Source organism: Beta vulgaris, chromosome 8 (genome assembly GCF_026745355.1).
Source record: "Beta vulgaris subsp. vulgaris cultivar EL10 chromosome 8, EL10.2, whole genome shotgun sequence".
In the NCBI taxonomy this organism is placed as follows: Eukaryota; Viridiplantae; Streptophyta; class Magnoliopsida; order Caryophyllales; family Amaranthaceae; genus Beta; species Beta vulgaris.
In genome coordinates, this window is record NC_079209.1 from 46,808,010 (window position 1) to 46,829,655 (window position 21,646).

At 33.2% G+C, this 21,646-nt stretch overlaps 2 protein-coding genes and 1 long non-coding RNA gene across 3 annotated transcripts; 2 read left to right on the forward strand and 1 right to left on the reverse strand.

Annotated features, from left to right (window-relative positions):
• Positions 1-929: 929 nt before the first annotated feature.
• On the reverse strand, positions 930-3,849 carry LOC104909077 (tetraspanin-9). Its single transcript, XM_010698263.4, has 2 exons — positions 3,234-3,849; positions 930-1,984 (listed from the first exon to the last, which is right to left on the reverse strand). Exons 1-2 carry the CDS (start codon positions 3,708-3,710, stop codon positions 1,688-1,690), a joined length of 774 nt encoding a protein of 257 aa, XP_010696565.1. The 5' UTR covers positions 3,711-3,849; the 3' UTR covers positions 930-1,687.
• A 6,814-nt stretch (positions 3,850-10,663) lies between these two features.
• On the forward strand, positions 10,664-13,995 carry LOC104909078 (putative calcium-transporting ATPase 13, plasma membrane-type). Its single transcript, XM_010698264.4, has one exon. The coding sequence runs from the start codon at positions 10,790-10,792 to the stop codon at positions 13,874-13,876; it is 3,087 nt and encodes a 1,028-aa protein (XP_010696566.1). The 5' UTR covers positions 10,664-10,789; the 3' UTR covers positions 13,877-13,995.
• A 4,390-nt stretch (positions 13,996-18,385) lies between these two features.
• Positions 18,386-21,047, forward strand: LOC104909024 (uncharacterized). The gene is made up of 2 exons (XR_008967339.1): positions 18,386-19,095; positions 20,103-21,047. It is a non-coding gene; the product is annotated as an uncharacterized LOC104909024 (long non-coding RNA).
• The last annotated feature ends 599 nt before the right edge of the window (positions 21,048-21,646 follow it).

The window sequence follows — 21,646 nt, forward strand, 5'->3', positions numbered from 1 at the left end:
CCTGCGTTTTGGGCAAGGTGTAGGTTCCTCTACCTACACCTCGGTGTATAATCTACTAATTGGTTGCATCATGCATGTACTTGTAGGGGTGTAAGCGGATTACGAAAAGTCCAAAGTCCAATTCACTCCAGTTCAAACTTGTTGGATTGGACTGGACTGGACTGAAAATTTTCCGAACTGGACTCGAACTCAAATTTTCGAGTCCAAATATTTTTGGATTGGATTTGGACTCATTCCTTTCGAGTCCAATAAGTCCAGTCCAGTCCAGAAATATTTTTATATATAATATATATTTAATACACATATAATGTATATATTAAAAAAAATTGATACTATTTTTAAAATTTTGGAGTTTTCAACCTTCCTTCTCTAAATATTTCAACTGGCATCAGACAATTTTACTTGGCGCCAGACTATTGCACTTAGCTCCATTTGTTAAATAAGTAAATTATACTAGCAGTATTGCAGTAGTAGGCTAGTAGCCTACTAATTCTATCTCACTTCACTCCTTAATCCTTACTACTCACTTCCTCTTACTCTTCATTTTCTTTCTACCTCGCTGTCTCGACTCTCGCATTCTCTATTTCTCCCTCAGTTTAATTCTCAGTCTCTCTGCGTCCTCTCAACTTAGATCAAGGTAAGCATCTAATTCAACTTTTTATTCATAGTATTTTACTTTAATTTAAGCTTTCAATCTAATTTGTGAATATTGATAATTGAATCATATGTCAAATGCTCAAGCATCTCAAAAAAAATTAACGTGGTGAATCATTGAATCTAAATCGGGAAAAAAGATATAATAATCGGACTGGACTGGACTGGATTCGGACTCAAGAAAAAATTATCGAACTGGATTGGACTGGACTCAAAAAATATTTGGATCGGACTTGGACTCAATTTCTCGAGTCCAAAAAACTTTGGACTGGATTTAAATTTGGTAAAGTCTGATCCAGTCCAATCCACTTACACCCCTATGTACTTGGTCCATAATAATATTAACATAGTATTTTTTTCTGTGTAATACTACCGATTCGATCCCACCTACCAATGTCATCCAAAGTAGGATCCTAATCCAGATAAAATTAATTGCGCCTAAAAAAAAGTTCAATATTAATTACAACATGCATTACTAAAAAGATATAAGTTTTTTCTATGTATCTCTTATCACATAAGTTTCTCATTTGATCTATTCTTATCTATCTCCTCTCGCATATTGTAAAGAGAGACATTAGAGAGTGTTTATTTGAGAGAAAGATTGTTCGTTTTTCTAGTTTCTTTTTCATGAGGTTTGCAGAAAATGGAAAATAGAAGATATAATATAGTTTCTTAAGAGTTTAAATATAGCTCTTTAATCCATCTTCTCTACAACTTTTTCTACGTAAGAGAAATATAAAAAAAAAAAAAAAATTACAACTATATATTTTCTTTCAATTGGCAATGACAATTGTTTCTTCCAACCAAATAGAGACTAATACATAATCCAAAGTGAAAAGAAATTAGACTAGTACACTACGTACCAGAACATATATAAATTATTGAAACAAAAGCATCCAACATTAAAAATATCACCACTCACGAACTCACTAAGAAAGTCAGCAGAAAAGGAAAATAAAAGGTCATCAAATTAGAAATAATCAGACCACTAATAATCTTCTGATAAAGTCAACAAAGCAGTAGTATCTTATTGCTACCTAAGTTCATTGTAGCCAGACTCTTCTTTGCTGAAAACTCGAATGGATAAAATAGCTAATACAGGCGTCATGAGCATAGAAATAATGACTATAGCACCACTTATAGTCCATGCCTTCTTCACATCTTGGGCAAAACCAAGCTTGCATATTTGACAATTGTAACAAAGCTTTTTTGGGTCATTATCCCATTTGTAACAGTCGGAGTTTGAGTAGGTGCTATTGTTAGGCTCGATCCAAACCGTTGGGCTTGAGAAATTGAAGTTACACTCCACCGGAGGTTTGCAACATCCAGACTAATCACAAGGACAATAGATTCAAAGAAAAACAAGTTAGGACATAAATGCATTCACAATATTCCCAAGTACATATATATCATATACATGGTCCGTACTAAAGGCTATTTTTTGTCATTAATATTCTATGATTTTTGCTCATTTTTAGTTATTTTAATAAGCAATAAACAAAAAAATAATTTTGAATGTACTATACTAGAGTACACCCAGGTGTATAATAAAAGTTGTATAATTTTGATAGGTTGTTAAGTTTCTTTAAATAGTGACATATAAGGACAATTCTCCACTGGGATCTTTTGTCATATTAAACGAATTAAGATACACTTTTTTTTTTATGTTGGATCATAAATAAAAAAATTTGCAAAATCCTAAGTCAACGTCGGAGTCAATGTGACTTTTGGCCGGTATCACTAAAGAGTAGGGATGGAAATGGATCGGATTCGGGGCAGGTGGAACATCACCCGCATCCACCACCCGCAATTGTTTACTCCACCCGCATCCATCCATCCGTCATCCATCGAGTGAAATGGGTGTGTCAGGAGCTAAACGGGTGATAATATTTAGTATATTTTTAAAAGAAATTAGTGACATAATATAAATAATTATATCAAACACATACAATATAAGTAATTTACACGTAAAATTTAATAATTGGGTAATGAGTTGGATGTTAAACGGTGATAGATCGGGTGACGGGTGAAAAAATTCTCACCCACCACCCACTTTCCATCCATTTAAATTCGGGTTTTTATCCATTTAAAATATCGGGTTAAGCGGGTGATGGATCATCCATCACCCATTTCCATCCTTACTAAAGAGGCTTAACAAATAAAGTTGGATTATCCTAATTGGCTTCCAACTAAAATCCATATGTATATATCCATAATTTATAATTTTCTCATTTATAATAAAAAATATTATTATTTTAAAAATATGAATCCGCAAGCATGAAAATAAGAATTTGTGCAAGTATTTCTAATCGAAGCCTCGAAGGAAGTACTTCCTCTATTTTTTTAGTTGCAATATTTAACTTTTTGGTTAGTATATTAAAATAATCAAAATATTGCAAAACAAAAACACAAAGGTAGTATAATTTAACATGTAATTAATGACAAAAAAAATCATTTCGTTGATTGGGTTGAAAAACAAGTTTTCCATGCATCCAATGCTTCCAGTTCTGCTTAAGATCATATAAAGAAAAGATCATTATCAATTGGTCATAATTATACAAGTTAGACTACGTACGTACCTGTATATGAGTAAAGTTTCTATTAACAAACTGATCTCGAGTGTCATCAGCATATTTGTGTTGTAAATGAGCACACACTTCCTTATCTTTGTAAAGGCAGTGCTCAATGTCCATCCATCTCTCAGTCTGACTAATCTGCCTCTCAAGTGAGGCGAAGCCCACAGTGCTTTGTATTAAAGTATATACGGCCATGTATATTGTACCAACAAAGAGAACTGCGCCAGTGCCAACGCAGGTTATATTCATCTGTTTTTTCTGGCGTCTATTGAAGTTGCACTCACGAAGTGAAAAGCAACAAATAGTCATGATAGTGAAGATGCTAGACATTATATACACTTGCCCAGGATTGCCAATCTGATTCTCACCTAGGCAAACCTCGCCGGGTTGGTACACTAGCCATACTCCGGTTGCCGGAATCGAGATTATTGAAGTGATTAAGATCAAGATTAGCAACCATTTTGCAATTGATTCAATCATAATTTTTTTTTTAGTCTTTCAACTTTTCTTTTAATTTTTCTGGGGGTGGTGATTTTGGATGCTTTAAGTATTCATTCTTTGTAGAATTTATATAGTGTTTATAATTGTAGTCAAACTTTTTTTAAAATTTTTTTACTTCGAGAAATCATACAGAATCTATACAAATATATTAAAAGGTGTGCGAAAATAAGAAACTGTGCCACGTGATCTCAAGTACATATATTAAAGTTTTAACCACTAGGCTAAGTTGTATTTAGTGTTATTATCATAGAGTATTACATTAATAAATGAAATTTTTTCTTACTCGGGACATAGCTCGGACCTAATAATTAGTTAAAAACTAAAGGAAATACAATTTGTGCGGCATGTTACTGCTCGATCTCTGCTTGGAAAAAACTTGGTTAACCCACCGGGTAGACTACCCACCCCATAATATAAGGTTGTGGTTATTATGATAGTGGAATCCAACTAGACTTAAATACTAATATTTTAATTATCTATTAGTAGCGGGTAGTCTACCCGGTGGGTAGATGTAGCAATGTCCCTTGTGCTTGCTTGATTTGTTTGTTGTAATCAAGTTGAGGTATACTTTTTTTCATATATTGGAGAGGGTGTTATTCAATTCCCAAATCGTTGGCAACTTGCTACCTCATTGTCTCATTCAGTCTCATTAGTGGCGGATCAAAACCACTCTCATATTCATAAAAATAATATTTGGTTACTTAATGTTGACTACAATACGCAGTGACCAATATTATTTTTATGTTGACGGAGCATTATTAATGTTGACTACGTGATACCCCGTATTACTTTTATGTTAATTAATATAGAATTTTAATGCTAAACGTAATTGATAGAGCAACTGACGTAATTCATGCAAGAAAAAATGACGACTCATCAAGTACGTACTTATTATCAAATGGCTATAAACATTATACTTTTTCATTCCATAAATTTTGATCCAATTTTTCAAACCGACCTATTTGAACAACTAAATCCCACAAAATTATTAAAATTCAATTATTGTAAATTATTTTTACTAAAACTAAATTGAACAAAAATTGAGTTGAACTTGACAAATTTTAATCAAAAATCGAACTTAACTCAACCAAAGTTGTTTTGTAACCAAATTAATTTATTATTATCTAGATCAAATTGTACTTGAATTCACAAGTCAATTATTTTTACTTTGCTTTTTTTTATTAAACTTATTAAACCGAACATAACATCAACTTACAAAATTATTTCTAGATACCAAACCAGCGATTTTTATATAATTGCTTAATCAAGTATTTGTTAACTACTGATTTTATGCAGATCTTGTTCCATTAACAAGCACCACCAACAATATTTATTATTTCTGAAAAGCAAGAGATTCTACATACAATACTCCCTCCGTTTCCTAAAGATCTTCCCATTTACTATTCCTACAGATACCAAGGAAAATCAAGTTGTGTGGGGCATGGTGTGAGTAAAGTAGGAGAGAGAAAGGGGTTAAGATAAATAAACAAATAAAAAGGAGTTAAAGCAGGAGAGAGAAAGGGAGTAAAATTGAATTAATAATGTAATGGTGGACCATATGATAGTGACATGAGAGGGTAAATAGGGAAATTTGTTTTGCCAAATAAGGAATAAAGTAAAAGAGGAAAGATCTTTTGGAAACACCCTTAAACGGAAAGAGGGAAGATTTTTAGGAAACGGAGGGAGTATCATAATACAATGAAATGAATAAAAATATAAAAATAAAAAAAGACAGTTAACGAACAAATAAATTAATAAAAACAAGAAAAATGAATTACAAAATTCTCAATTATTCGGCGCAAAAAATAATAATATACAAATTAAAAATCTAAAAATAAATATCTAAACAAGCTAAATTAATAAACGACTTGCGAAAATAATATACATTGACAAGCTAAATCAAAAATCTAAAACAACATTCAAATGGAAACTTCAAGTGGTTGTTGGGGAAGCAAATAAGAGGTTGAAAAGATCTCTAACAGGCCTTGGAGGACCGAACCCACGTATGTGGCAAAATACAGAAAAATGATGGTGCCTGTGAGAGAGGAAATGATCAGAGAAGAGATAGAGGGAGGAGAGGAGGGTCGTGTCGTCGAGGGACATGGGAGATAGATGAAAAATGTGGGGGACTTCTTTTATACCTAAGAATATTAGAGTTTTTAAATTCTCTCTCATCGGTTCGATCGAAATCATCAACGGATGATATTAGATCCTTTTTTTTTCCTCTTTTATATTTCAATACACAATTAATAGTTAGATTTTAATCCTTCTCATATCAATGGTTCTAATTCATGATCCATGATATCATTCTTTAGCCAATAGAAAAATAGAATAACCTAGCACATGGACTGATAATCTTATATTCTTATCATCTTAATACTCCCTCCGTCCCTTAATAGAGTGCCCATTTCTTTTTTGGACACTATTCAAAGGTAAAGAAAGCCCTCAAAAAATATTTCTAATATATAAGGAAAAAACATAGTCATGTGGGTCTTGTTTGATTCGTCTCATTACGTACATTAAGAAAATCAAACTTTTATAATTTTTACTAATATGAAATTAAAGATATTAACAATACAAAACGTGCATTGGCAAACGTGCATTGGCAAATGTGCATTGGAGAAATGGGAACTCTATTTAGGGATGAAGGGAATAGTTCTTATCTTGGTTTAGTAACTTACAATCTTTAGTAATTAGTTACTTACTATTTCATTATAATTTCAAATTTTAATTATCTTTATTGAAGTTATTATTAGTATTATGTAAGTATAATTATCATTTTATAATCAGCATAGTATAACTATTATTATCATAATAATATTATTATTAGATTAAAATTGTGAATTGAGTTTCTAAATTTTTATTAGACTCCTTATAGCGTTACTTATACAACTATCAGTCTAGTACTCAATTAAGTAATAGTATAATTATATATATTTAAGTGATGCATTCATTGATCTCGTCTAATAACAACTTGTTTCAATTCAAATACATGTTTTTAGTTTCGAAATGTATTTCACATGAAGAATATTAGCTAAAATAGTGTATTGTTCTTTAATCAATTAGCTTATAGTCTATAATGATACATTCATTAATCTTATCTAGTATCAATTTCTTTCAACTATCTATTAACAAATTATTGAGTTATTGAGTTGGTATAAGTCTAAGTGAGTAACTGACGAAATGCTAAATTAACATATGGTTGTTGATGAATTACTATTTAGAAAGTACTTGTTAACTTATTGACTTATTGTTGTTATGTTTACTATCATTTATATAAATTGTTGTTATGTTTATTATTATTATATTATTATTGTACAACATATGAACTATCGTTATAATCACTTAGGCCTCATACGAACCATTGTTGTAAACATATGATTGTCATTTACTAACTAGTAACTAGTAAGTACTTGTTGACTATTTTACTTATCGTTGTTACTTGTTAACAATTAACTTATTGATGCTACTTTTTAATTAGTAAGTTATGGTTAGCTTTTATAGGGGATAATGATTTAGGAATATAATTTATTATTATTAGTATTGTGCAACATATGAACACTCGTTATAATCACTTAGGCCTTATATGAACCGTTGTTGTAAACATATACGTTCCATTTACTAGTGATATGGATGTATGATTATCATTTAATTTGTTATAGTATTATAACATAGTAAGAGTCCTTATAATAATTTATAATCAATACAATATTAGATTGGTTTTACAATTATTTTGATACCAATCTTATATTAAAATGATTCAACATATTGATAAATAGTTTGTTTATACTTTATCGTATATAATATAGTCACAACATAATACTTATATACCATTTATGTTTGTTATTGTTATTGCTATTATTAGCATTGTTGCTACTTATTTTTTTTATTTATTGTTAATGTTATTATCATTGTTAGTATTCCTCTTCGTATTTGTATTACTATTTATTGTTAGCCTTTTTCTTGTTACTAATACTGTCATTATTTGTATTTTTACTATTATCATTGTCGCTTTATGTTTATTAGTATTATTATTCTCATTACCATCATAGCTATTTACAAACTTATATATCAATCATAATGCTTATAATAATAAATCATTTATATAAAGTTTGAAATTGATCTTCTACTCGTTATTATTATCGTTGGTTATAATATATAATATTAGAACATATGAAGAGTTCCTCTTATCTACTCCTCTACTCATTAGAGTGATTTTACGTAGTTGATTGGTTTTTCGTTATCACCCATATATTTATCGCACACACATATATGTATATATATGTCGATCTTAATACTTTTATTAATATGATTCGTTTACAAAATCCATAACAAAATCAAGATGACCCGACTAGGAGTTACCAATAGTTGCATTGAGGTTCAATAGCGAATGGACCCGATGTTTCACAATGATTGAACTAAGGTAATTACTAATTCAACCCGAGTAGACTTGACTAAACTCAAGCATACATGAAACCTCAATATGACGTGCGCAAACCTGGTAAAAAATGTCTACTGACGATCATACCCGAGAATGGATCGACTTGTAAATGGAACGTTCAAACCTGTATGACACCCGAGAATCACATGATTCAAATGTGTTCGACCCAATTGAACAAAACCTGACCAATCACGACCTGGGACTCTGCTGTCAGAATCGTGACCTGTCTGGGTTTGACATGGTTCGTCGTGGGTATACTCAGAACCTGTTTGAGAACCTGTTTTGACACCACTAAACACAATACTTTATAATATTTGTTATGGCTGAGATTCACATTTATTTTGTTTTCAAAATTCAAAACATGTTATTCTTATAAATCCCCTTGAAATTTCAATCTTTTTATTTTGGGTATCTTTTTTTTCCTTCCTTATAGCATGTTGATAAATATCAACATCACTTTTATGTCAATTTAGATGGCATGTAACTGTTGATGATAATGTACTATACAGCTTTCAAAATTGAGAAAAAAAATGTAGGTAAGATTCTAGAGGGAAGTTTTGTCTTAAGAAATGCATCATATGGCATATGGTTCCCATACCTGTTAGATTATTACGTTATTTAGGTGGTATGTAAGTTGAAGAAATTGTGTATGGAGTTTCATGTTTCATTTCCTGGAATGATCAACCTTAATGGTAGCCGGTAGGTATTGACAGTTGAATGTTGATGATGAGAATGATTATATAATTTCCGACCAGTTTTTCCGGTAAGTTATCTAGGTGGTATTGAATATTGATCGACCTTTGAGATATTGAAGTTACGTTGAAGTCAAAAGTTCATATTGGAAATGAATGTACTTCTATTATCTGTACGTGGAAAGGTTTTCTTATCTTCTCAAGTGCAAATGCGATGAAACTTAACGCGTTCAATTTCAGATTCAGTCCACACCATGTCATCACATTAATCTTTAATGCAGTAGCTAGTAGCTACTCGTTCGTTTGGTAATAAAGACTGATACCAATATCTCTTTAGTACTCCCTCCGTCCCATAATATAAGTCTTGATTCTGTTTTTACACGGGAATTAAGGTAAACTAAAATCTTGTTTTATTTAAATAAAAAGATTCATTTTTATTGGAAAACACTTACATTGTTTTTTTCTTTTTAACAAAAATTAAAAACTGAACATTAATATTACATAGTTTAATGTGTAGAGGAGTTTAATAGGTTATGAGATTTTATTTTATCATTAATAATGGTGCATTGGAAGCTGAAATTATGAGGACTTTTTGGGAGTTAAATTATTTTCATGAGGGTATTTTGGGTATAATTATTGATTGAAAATAGAAACAAGACTTATGACACTTTAAAAGGAAAGGGGACTTATATTATGGGACGGAGGGAGTAGTCTATTTGTGAAAATGGTATCCAATTAAATTTCGCAAGAAAATATTCATTATAATTTTTATAATAATGCAACACTATATTGTTTTAGGTTTGTTTAACAATTTTTTAATATATAATTTTCTTCACAAATTTTTAATATCGTTTACCACTTTAGAGGCAATGTTTTAAAAATGGACAAATATTACAAAGAATTTTTTGTGTTAGTCATATTTTTTATTTATGCACAATTATAAATACCCTTGAGGTATTCACTTAGTAACATAAGTTGATTTGTGAAAAATAAAATGGGAAATCAAAAAAGGGTTTGAAGAGATCAAGTGATATAACATGACATTAAATAACCTGAAAAAACAAAAGTCAACGCCAAAAATCGACATAAGATAGTTGTCAACAACAAAATGGTAAAATTAAAGTAATTTGGGACAACGATTTTTTTAAAAGGTAGTTTCTTGCAAAAACTTGAAAGTTAAAGGTAGTTTCGGACAAAAAAATCATATTTTGTATTATCAATACAATATTAAATGTCAATTCTTGTTACCCATACAAATCTAACTAAAATTAACTAAATTCTTAATTTGTGTGCAAAAACCTTAAACAACTTTTATATTTTGAAACGAAGATTGTATGTGAAGAGAAATATATAAAAAAATGGGACCTAAATGATAAAAGAGAGATATAGAGAATATAATTACTAAAAAAGAAAATATTACAATCAATATGAAACGTTGAACTTGAACTAAAAGAAAGTTTGCAATTAAAAAAAGACGAGAGATAGTACAACTGTACAAACTATTTACTATATGTCTACCCCCTTCATTCCCATGCTGCTATGCATTTCCAGGAAATCAATCTAGCAAATTAGCAATCAGTCAATCACTTAAGATGCAATTCTGATTAAAATATCAATAGGTTGGAGCTAAATGTTTCATTCTTTTCCAAGTAAACTTACGCGGTAGTTCGCAGTCGACACCTTAATACTGCTAACAAAAACACACACACATTACACACACTCATGTATATACTATACATACTTCATAGAATCATAGTTGTATATATATAGTCACCAATGCATACATCCATATCAAAACCAAAACTAAAAACCTCATACATTTTTCGAGCCTTTGATTACGTCGCCATCTGAGTTATATAATCAGAATATATATCAGTCATCAGACATCTACAACTAAAAATTTTGCAACCAAAACCATACAATACATGTCGACCAGGTTGCATGAAAATTTAGTTTGCATCGAGTTTTTATTGAAAGTACCTGAAAACCTCAGTAAACCAAACAAAAGGTGGCAACGTGCTTTTGCTAGCATCTATTGTTCAAGAGCCCTACTTTCTCTTGCACCTAATAACAAGCACAATGAAGGTAAGTTGCCACATTCTTATTCTTACAGTATCCTTAACCTTGAACCACATCAACCTTCCTTGAATGTAGATCAACAATCTCTTAGCAAACTTACTAAACAAAAAGACCTCCAACAAATTCAAGAATTCGGTGGAGTAGATTCCATTGCTATTGCTCTCAAGACACATCTCGATAATGGTATTCATGATGATGACCAAGAGCTTGTAAATCGCCATGAAGCCTTTGGCACAAACACGTACAAAAAACCACCTTCACTAGGACTTTTTCATTTTGTGTGGGAAGCTTTCAAAGATTTCACCATCCTTATTCTTCTTTTTTGTGCTGCTCTTTCCCTTGGATTTGGTATCAAGCAGAAAGGTCCGAAAGAAGGATGGTATGATGGAGGAAGCATATTTGTGGCTGTTTTTCTTGTTATTATTGTCTCTTCTCTAAGTAATTTTAAACAAAGTAAACAGTTTGAGAAGCTATCCAAACAAAGCAACAACATCAAGATAGAAGTTGTGAGGGGTGGGCGGCGTCAACAAGTTTCAATATATGAGATTGTTGTTGGAGACGTTGTCTGCTTGAAAATCGGAGATCAAGTACCAGCTGATGGCTTGTTCATCGACGGGCATTCGTTACAAATTGACGAGTCAAGCATGACGGGGGAGAGTGACCATGTGGGCATTGATAGAGCTCAACACCCATTCTTGGTCTCAGGGACAAAGGTTGCAGATGGTTACGGCAAGATGCTTGTGACATCAGTTGGAATGAACACAACTTGGGGTGAGATGATGGGTGCAGTGAGCCGCAACACAGATGAACAAACGCCACTACAAGCTCGGCTTAACAAGCTAACTTCTTCTATAGGTAAGCTTGGTTTGGCGGTGGCTTTCCTTGTTCTTGTCGTATTATTGGTCCGATACTTCACAGGGCATACAACAGATGAAAGTGGCAACATAGAATTCAACGGGAGCAGAACGAGTGTTAACAATGTGCTCAACGCTGTCGTCAGAATCGTTGCTGCTGCAGTTACGATTGTTGTGGTTGCAATCCCCGAAGGATTGCCACTGGCTGTCACCCTGACACTTGCTTATTCAATGAAAAGAATGATGGCTGATCAAGCCATGGTTCGTAAACTCTCAGCATGTGAGACAATGGGGTCGGCCACCGTCATTTGCACAGACAAAACAGGCACTCTCACCCAGAACCAGATGAAGGTGACCAGCTTCTGGTTAGGCCAGAATCCGGTGGAACACAGTGCAGCCACTGAGATTGCTTCAGGTGTCCTTGCATGTATCCAAGAAGGTGTTGGGTTTAATACTACAGGTAGTGTCTACAAAGGTTCTTCTAGCTCTGATTATGAATTCTCAGGGAGCCCGACAGAGAAAGCTCTCCTCTCATGGGCAGTATCGGAGCTCAACATGGACATGCAGAAGCTGAACCAAGTTTGCACAATCCTTCACGTGGAAGCCTTCAATTCACAGAAAAAAAGAAGTGGCGTGTTAATCAAGAGAAAGGAAGGGAATAATGTTCATGTACACTGGAAAGGTGCAGCAGAAATGATACTAGAAAAATGCTCTTGCTACTATGATGCGTCAGGAAATTTGAAGCCTATGGATGGTGATGCAAAGAAGAATTTTGAGCAAATAATTCAAAGCATGGCAGCTAGCAGCCTTCGATGCATCGCCTTTGCACACAAACAAGTTGCCCTAGAGGAAGGTGAAGCAATGGCTCAAGAAAAGCTCACTGACGGCGATTTGGTTTTGCTTGGAATGGTGGGTCTCAAGGATCCATGTAGACCCGGTGTAAAGAAAGCCGTTCAAGATTGCCAAACTGCTGGAGTAAACATCAAGATGATCACAGGAGACAATGTTTTCACTGCACGAGCGATAGCTGTTGAATGTGGGATCCTGCAAGCAGGTGACGACATCGATAGTGCTGTTGTTGAAGGTCCAGAATTTCGCAACTACACAGAACTAGAAAGGATAGAGAAAGTTGATAAAATACGGGTCATGGCTAGATCTTCTCCTTTTGATAAGCTACTTATGGTGCAATGTCTCAAACAGAAAGGCCATGTGGTTGCAGTAACCGGTGATGGCACAAATGATGCACCAGCACTCAAAGAGGCAGACATTGGGCTTTCTATGGGGATACAAGGAACCGAAGTTGCCAAGGAGAGCTCTGATATTGTCATCATGGATGATAATTTCGCTTCAGTGGCAACCGTTTTAAATTGGGGTAGATGTGTTTACAACAACATCCAAAAGTTCATCCAATTCCAGCTTACTGTAAATGTTGCTGCACTAACGATCAACTTTGTAGCAGCAGTTTCAGCAGGTGAGGTACCCTTAACCGCGGTTCAACTCTTGTGGGTCAACCTGATTATGGACACCTTAGGTGCTCTCGCTCTTGCAACAGAGAAACCAACAAAGGAATTGATGTACAAGGCACCTGTTGGAAGAACTGAGCCACTTATTACCAACGTCATGTGGAGAAATTTGATGGCTCAAGCTCTATACCAAATAGCAATCCTCTTAACTTTACAGTTCAAGGGAGAATCAATCTTTGGCGTAGGGAGCAAAGTGAAGGACACCTTGCTATTTAATACCTTTGTGTTGTGCCAGGTGTTTAATGAATTCAACGCAAGGAAACTAGAAAAGAAAAACATCTTTGAGGGGATACACAAGAACAAGCTATTTTTAGCCATCATTGGCATAACCATTATCCTTCAGGTGGTGATGGTTGAATTCCTCAAGAAATTTGCTAATACGGAGAGATTAAATTGGGGGCAATGGGGTGCTTGTATTGGCATTGCAGTCGTATCCTGGCCCCTAGGGTGGCTCGTCAAGCTCATACCTGTGGCAGAAAAACCATTTTTCAGCTACATAAAATGGCAGAACTCATGTTTCTGGAAGAAAAACCGGGTAGGATCATTCACTGTATAGAAGATAGATAGATTTGCTAAAATTCTTTCAAGGCTTGATTATTTCAGTTACTTTATACCATATGTAGTTATGTACTAGTAGATGTTAAGTATAATTTATTTAGTAATATTTATTTAATATGTGTAATATATTACAAAAGGAAGATTATTCACCTAACTAAACAAAGAGTATCGCCAAAAGCTTCTTACACCAGAAAAGTTGTGTCAAGCAACACAAAAAGCAATAATACCAATAACCTAATCAGCTAATTCTTAGAGAATAGAAACAAACAAGAGCTCACTGAATCCTTCTATGATCCTATCCTACACAAACATGTAATACTATGAGATACAAGTTATTAAGATGAGGAACAGTAATTATGGCTTATAACTTATAAGTGCAGTAACAATTTGTGTTAAGGCGAATTTCCAGAACCATTTCCCTGTTTATTTGTTATAGTTCTATAGATCATTTGGAATGACAGGAAATTTCATCCATTAGCACCACATTTTCCTCTGAATTAGCATTGCTTTATTTTACTTAACCTATGACAAACTGAAGGATACCTTTGTCTATTTGGGGTTCAATCGAAGTATTGACAGGTATTTAATAATTGTAAAACACTAAAATAAGCTTTGAAAAAAAGCAGCATGTTTCTTAATTTGACTAATAAATACTTCTGCTTAAGCTAAACTTTTTCCCCGCTTTTTGGGCCAAAAATAAAGCCCTTAACTCAAGATCTAACACGATGTTAAGCATTTTTACTCCTTTTTTTCCTCTTGTTGGAGCGTTTTAAAGCCTTTTTTTCCCTCTTGTTGGCTTCCAAGACTTAAAATTATGTCTCCCATTAATCTTTCCCATAAAAACAGCTAGCATAAATCCATCCAATAAATAATTACAAAAACTTAAAAGCAGAAACATATAGCTCCCACATTTGTCAATTTCTGCAGAGAAACAACACTGACTGTTCTCAGTTAAACATAATTAAATTAAACACTTGAGAATCAAGCTAGCTTCTGATAGAAACAGTTTTTCTTTACTTAACCATTTTTCCAAGTCTTTCAGAAATAGTCCCTTAACTAGTTCTGACTACTTAAAGGTAAGGTCACATACATTTGGAATGATGTTTTGTTACATAACAGACCAATCGAATGATCCCAATAATCATGTACACAGTTTCCATCAAATGTTATCCAGTTAAACTAGAGGAAGAGGTTGCAGGAATCATCATGTTAGGAACAAAGCCACACAAAAAGTCTCATAAAGAGGGGGGGGGGGGGGTAGAAGAAAAGAGGCTTCGTTTTGCAAAGTTCAAAACCCGGAACGAAAAAAACATCTTGCATAAAATCCTATATGTTCAGGTGTTAAAGAACGAAGATTGTGAAAATGTAAAAAGACACTAGCGAAGATATTTCACAATAACCTAAAAATGGCTATTAAACATGCTAGGCTTTAAGAATCTATGTAGCACGGATACTTCTTCTAGGTCACGTACTCGTAGGCCATAGCCGTACCCAATATAATACGTATCCCGTATGAGTATGCGTACCCATTCCTAACATTTCAAAATCCCGCCATTTTCCGTCCCAATACCAAATCTGAACCCGTACCCTTATCCGTCTCTGGGGCAACCTAGTTAAGAATAAGTCTACAAGAGCATATACATGAAAATTAGGTAATAGATGACCACTAACAATAACAACCCCTTTTACAAGCGGTACTAAATGGTTGTAATGGCAATGAAATTATATGTAAATTACAGGTTAAATCTCTTAGTCATTACCATGGTATTAGAGTATCATCCACAAACATGTGCTCTTCTGTACAAATTTTAATTTCCAGTCAATACCACCTCTAAAATGGTAATGGATGGTAACGGAAATTCATAAAGAAAAAAAAAGTTTTGGGGTGAACAAAATACTACTGAAAACTACATGTACCCCCATTTATTACTATCTACCAAATGGGCCATTTAAAATGCCTATCGCTCGTTTCAATAAACAAATCACTTTAAATTTTCATGAAGAAATATCATCTTCCTATGTCAAAAACCAGGAAATGACATAGTTACACAAATCACTTAAGCTCTCAAAAGTATTTCATACAGAAAAAATAAACAAAATCATCTAGCATAGAAGAAAATGCCATCACCTAAGAAGTTATGTAAGCTAACCACAATCTGAAATGTACCCTCCAAGTTGTTCAGTATAACTTATAATGAGTCAACATCAGAATAATTTGCAATAATTAAGAACAAGTTCTACAATTGTCAAATAATTATTGGAGAAACCAAAATTATAAAAGAAAAAATTAATAAATGTGCAAGGTGATTTTATCGATTTCTCGCACCTCTTAACTAAGTATTCAATAATCAAAATCAAAAGTGCACAATTCTATTGATTATTAGCAGTGTGTAGGTGTAAATTAGTATATGCAGCATAAAATTTACAATCTGAGAAAACATTGAATTATTCATGAACAATAGAAGATTCAAAATTGAACCTGTTTCCTAATTTCGCGCAAGGTAATTGGGGCACGCCAAGAACAAACTGGAGGAACTGAGAAGAAAGAGTGGACAAAGACGGGACCCCGGGACTTGGGAGAGAAGGAAGTAAACAAAAATGGGGCCAAGTTTTGTTACTATCAGTCAAGTAACATTTATTATGGTGCATTTAATAAAATCTCAAAAGATAACCTTTATGTTTTAACATCAAGGCCCGATATAAATATAAAGCCAACCAAGCAATTAACAGAGGTCAAAATCAACAAACTCCAAAGGAAGATTATAAAAAGATGAAAGTCAAAAGCAGTAAAAGAATAGCAACGAAAAGATAATCAGACGATGGTTCAACATGAACAAAAACGAGCATGATAGGGTGACAGTTATTCAGCATCAGAAAACAATTAAGGTTTGAATCAAATGTGATTTAAATATTTTCCTTCCCCAACATGCATGGAAGTTACTTGTTATGATTCTCTATAAATAGAGAATATATTATCAAGAAAACGAACACACGAACAAGCTGTCAAAACTCTAGTATTTCTTAATTCCTTAACGTAGCGCTAGCATAGCCCAATCCCTTTATGGGGTTGTAGTTTAATTCTTTAGATTTAGCTCAGGCATCCGGGCATATTCTGGGGCCATTAGGCAAAGTCTCAAATTCTTACTCCAATTAAATCAGGGAACCACGGAGGTAACAACTTTCATGTCTCCTTTTTAGTTGTCCAACCTGACTCATCACTTGCGTGTTGTAAAATTCATCTCTAACTTGTGGCATGTATGGGAATTTTCTTGTAATATCCTAAAAACTTAACCAGGTTTAATGAATTTATTAGTTATAATTAATCACTAATTTGACTAAGGGCCTGTTCTCCCCAGCTTATTTTCAGTTCAGTTCAGTTCAGTTCAGTTCAGTTCAGCTCTAATAAGTTCAGTTCAGTTCAGTTCAGCTCCAATAAGTTCAGTTCAGTTCAGTTCAGATCAGTTCAGTTCAGTTCAGTTCAGTTCAGTTCAGCTCTATTCTTTTATAACCATTTTGTTAAATATTATTATTATTATGTTGGTATAATTTATTTTACTAATTACTATTATTATTATTATTATTATTTAAATATATATCATTACTATTAAGTATTATTATTATTATTGTTGTTTCTATATATTTTTTTTATTGTAGCTTTACTTATTATTATTACTATTATTATTAGGAGGAACATGGTTTAGGTCAAAGCACAAATAAACCCACTTTTTTTAGCCCATAAACCAATCAAATCGCGTCAAGACGGTTTATTGTATATTTTCGCGGTCCAACCCAATCATTATTTTTATTACTAAATATTTTTAAGTTATTAAATATAATTATTAAAATAGTAATATTAATTTACTTCTTAGATATTATTGTTATTATATATCATCGTCAAGTATTAATATATTAATACAAATAATATAAAATAATTATTATTAATTATCATTACTATCATTAATTATTATTATTATTATTAATTTATGATTATTAATATTATTTATTTATAACTATCATTTAAAAATATTCAAAATACTACTATTATTATTATTCATTATTATTACTTATCATTATAATTATTATTTAATATTCTATTATTATTGTTTAAAATATTATTTATATATTTATTACATTCAATTTATTTCAATGAATATAATTCAATTCAATTCAATTCAATTCAGTTCAGTTCAGTTCAGTTCAGTTCAGTTCAGTTCAGTTCAGTTCAGCTCTGATAAGTTCAGTTCAGTTCAGTTCAGCTCCGATAAGTTCAGTTCAGTTCAGTTCAGCTTTGATAAGTTCAGTTCAGTTCAGTTCAGTTCAGTTCAGCTGTTTTATGCCGAAGAGAACAGGCCCTAAGAGTTAAAATTTTCTTTCTATTATGATAAACATAAATTACTAGACTTTGTAAAAAGTGGTAATTCTATTCTTTTGTTTAACAAGAAAATATTATACTTATAAGTAACTATCACCAAGTTAGGTGGTTGAAAGTTGAAACAATGACTATTTTCTGATTTCATAAATTAAAAGAATAATAAAAGTATTATAAAACTGAGAAAGTTGACTGCTTTCTTCCTCCTTCTTCATTCCTTCATTTTCATGGCAAACACATGGCACACATGCCTTCACTCTCTTCTTCTTCTTCAAGTCAAAATATGTCACCAATCCCTCACCATTGCTTCTTCAAGTTAACAAATTCAGATTATTTACTTCACCATCTTCCTCCCAACCACTGATTTTTAACTCCAAACTTTCCTATAAATAGTCATGGATACAACACCAAGAAACCATCAACAACAACCTTCATCATCTCTCCTTCCTCCAATCAGAAATTCAGTCAATAATCGCCGGAAAAATTGCAACTAGAAGAAACCCAAAAGAAAACCCCAAATTTGTTCTCTCTCTCTCTCCTCTATTTCGACCCCCACAACCGACCACCGTCGGCCACCGCGCGCGCCACCTGCGCCGCGCCCAGTCCCTCCCCCACCTCGTCGTCACTCGCCGGTCACCAGCCGCCGTCGGAGCTCCGCCAAACTCTCTCCTCCTCGCGCCCTCTCTCTCGCTCCTCTTCTTCTTCGTGCGACGCTGCTGCACGCGCAGCACCGCCGACAACCCACGCGCGCCCACCGCCGGAGATCGACGCTACTGCTCGACGCAGTTCACGGAGCCGGCGTCCCACCCCTGCCGGAATTTTTGTCCTCCCTGCTCCTAGTAGCAGAGGTGATGATATTCTTCTTTTAAAATTTCTGATTTCTTTAGTTTATGTTAATATAAGCCCAAATTACCACCTATTGTTAAGTTAGTTTAGATTGGGCCCAAATTAAATTAGTTAAACCAACTTAGTTTAATTATTGCATGAATTTAGTTGGGTTTCAAAAATCTGATTTATATTAGTTAAACTTAAACCAACTCAATTTAAGTGTTGCATGTTCACTAATTGGGCTCAAATCTGACTTTTTATTATTTTAGCTAAGCTACTTATATTAGATGGGCTAAATGAGTTAGAGTAAAGCTGATTTAGTATTTTATTAAGTTATGTTAGTTTAATTATTGAGTTAAGTATAATGTTGGGCTGATAATCTGATTTACTCAGCTAAGTCATTTAAGTTAATCTTGTGGTTTTAATATATTGAGCTTTAGTGGACTGATTTAGTTAGTTTCATTAAACCACTTAACTTATTTACTAAAACTATGTTTGGGCTGTGATTCCTAATAACTAAGTTGCTTGAGTTAACAAAAACTAAAACTAATTCATTAAGCTTGTTGTTTACAATTAAGTTTAAGTTATGAGTACTTCACTAATCCTTAAGTTCACTTATAATAATTAGTTACTTGACTTGCTAGTTTTAAATGACTAAATAATATTAAAATGATGCTAATGGATCTATTATAACTTTACACTTAATTAATTTATTAATGGACGACTAATTAGTTATTAACTATGAACTCGAATAATGTTATGTTCTCGAAAGGTTATATGATATGTAGTAACATAACTTTAATGTTTCGATAATTTCTAAAAATATAGCTAAATGAGTTATTTCATTAATTAGTTGTTAAAGAGTCACCTTAATCAAAAAGTTATTAACGATTAAGAAATAATGACCTTTTTAAGGAGACCTTTACGACGTTATAATGACCGCTATGACCTTAATAAGCGCTAACTAATATTTAGGCTTAAAAAGCTAAATAACGAAACGTTCATTAATAAAATTATTCTTGAATAGATTAAGGAAGATAAAGGATATTACAAGCCTCCCCCGGCTATCAAGGTTATTAAGCAGGAATTCAGGTAACGTCTATTGCTAACACCCACAATCCCTTTCGAATGATGTTTTATGGTATTTCGCACTATGTTGTTGATGTATGGATTGTGGGATATGAAAGGTTTTATGATTATGATGATTTTCGATGATATGAAATGATTTTGATGTTTATGGAAATATGAGTATGATGCCACTACGATTTTAATGATGTTTCATGATTATGATTACAATAATGTAATGTAATTATGATATGTAAAAAGAGACGAAACATGATAAAGTACAGTGAAAGATGGTTCTTGGCAGTATAATACGGGCACCGCAAGTGTCACCTATGTTGTGACTGCCTGACTGTTTTATACGGGCACCGCAAGTGTCACCTATGTTGTGACCGCCTGACTGTTTTATGATACGGGCACCGCAAGTGTCACCTATGTTGTGACCGCCTGATTGTTTAAATGATACGGGCACCGCAAGTGTCACCTATGATGTGACCGCCTAATTGTTATGTAATGGGAGATGTCCCCTATGTTATGATGTACTAGCCAAGTTACCGAAGTAAAAGACATATGATGATGAACATGATAAAGAAGATAATGTAACATGATATGACATGATGTTTTGTTTTATGTTTTAGGTATGGGAGAACAGTGTGGATCACTATTATACTGCGTTATGGAGATTATGTATGATTATACGAGGTTTTAGGATATTTTGTATAATGGATAAACAAGTATTAATTTTGTGATGAGTAATTGTTTAGTGAATTTTCAATTTTAGGCTATTATTTTATTTGTGGGCCATAACCCACATGATTAAGTTATGCTTCCGCTGACGATTAAGGTTATGTAAATTTGTCGGGGCGTTACATTTCTGTTTTAATTAAAAGCTTGATTACTATTTGCTCTATTTATTTCTTTTCGCCTGAAGTTAATTTATGTTGTAGTATGATCATTAATTAAATTACAACAGAGTACGTTCGTAAGGTTTTATCAATAGTAGAATAATTGATTATTGATGCAGTGATATTGATGTGGTTTTACCCATACGCAGCAATATATCACGTAAAAAGAAAAGAAAAAATATAAAATAACCATATTGCTGCGATTTCGGCAGAAAACCGCAGCAATATGGTTTCAACATAAAAATTTTTACTATTTGACCAAACATATTGTTGCGGCTTCTGGAAAGAACCGCAGCAATATATTAAAATAATATTTAAAAATATATCATTTGAACCTATTGCTGCGGTTCCTAAAAAATACCGCAGCAATAGGGTTTTAAAATTAATATTAAAAGGTCCAGCTCATCTTCTCTCTCTTCCTCTCATCAGTTTCACTCATCTTCTCTCTCTCCTCATTCAGACTCTCTCTCTTTGTCACCCTTTTTCCTATTTCATACCCCCTCTCTCTGACTCGTCGACCCCCCTCTCTCTATCTGATCCGTCGACCCCTCTCTTTCTCTTTTACTCGTCGAGCTCTCTCTCTTGTCCTCACTGAGACACCGTG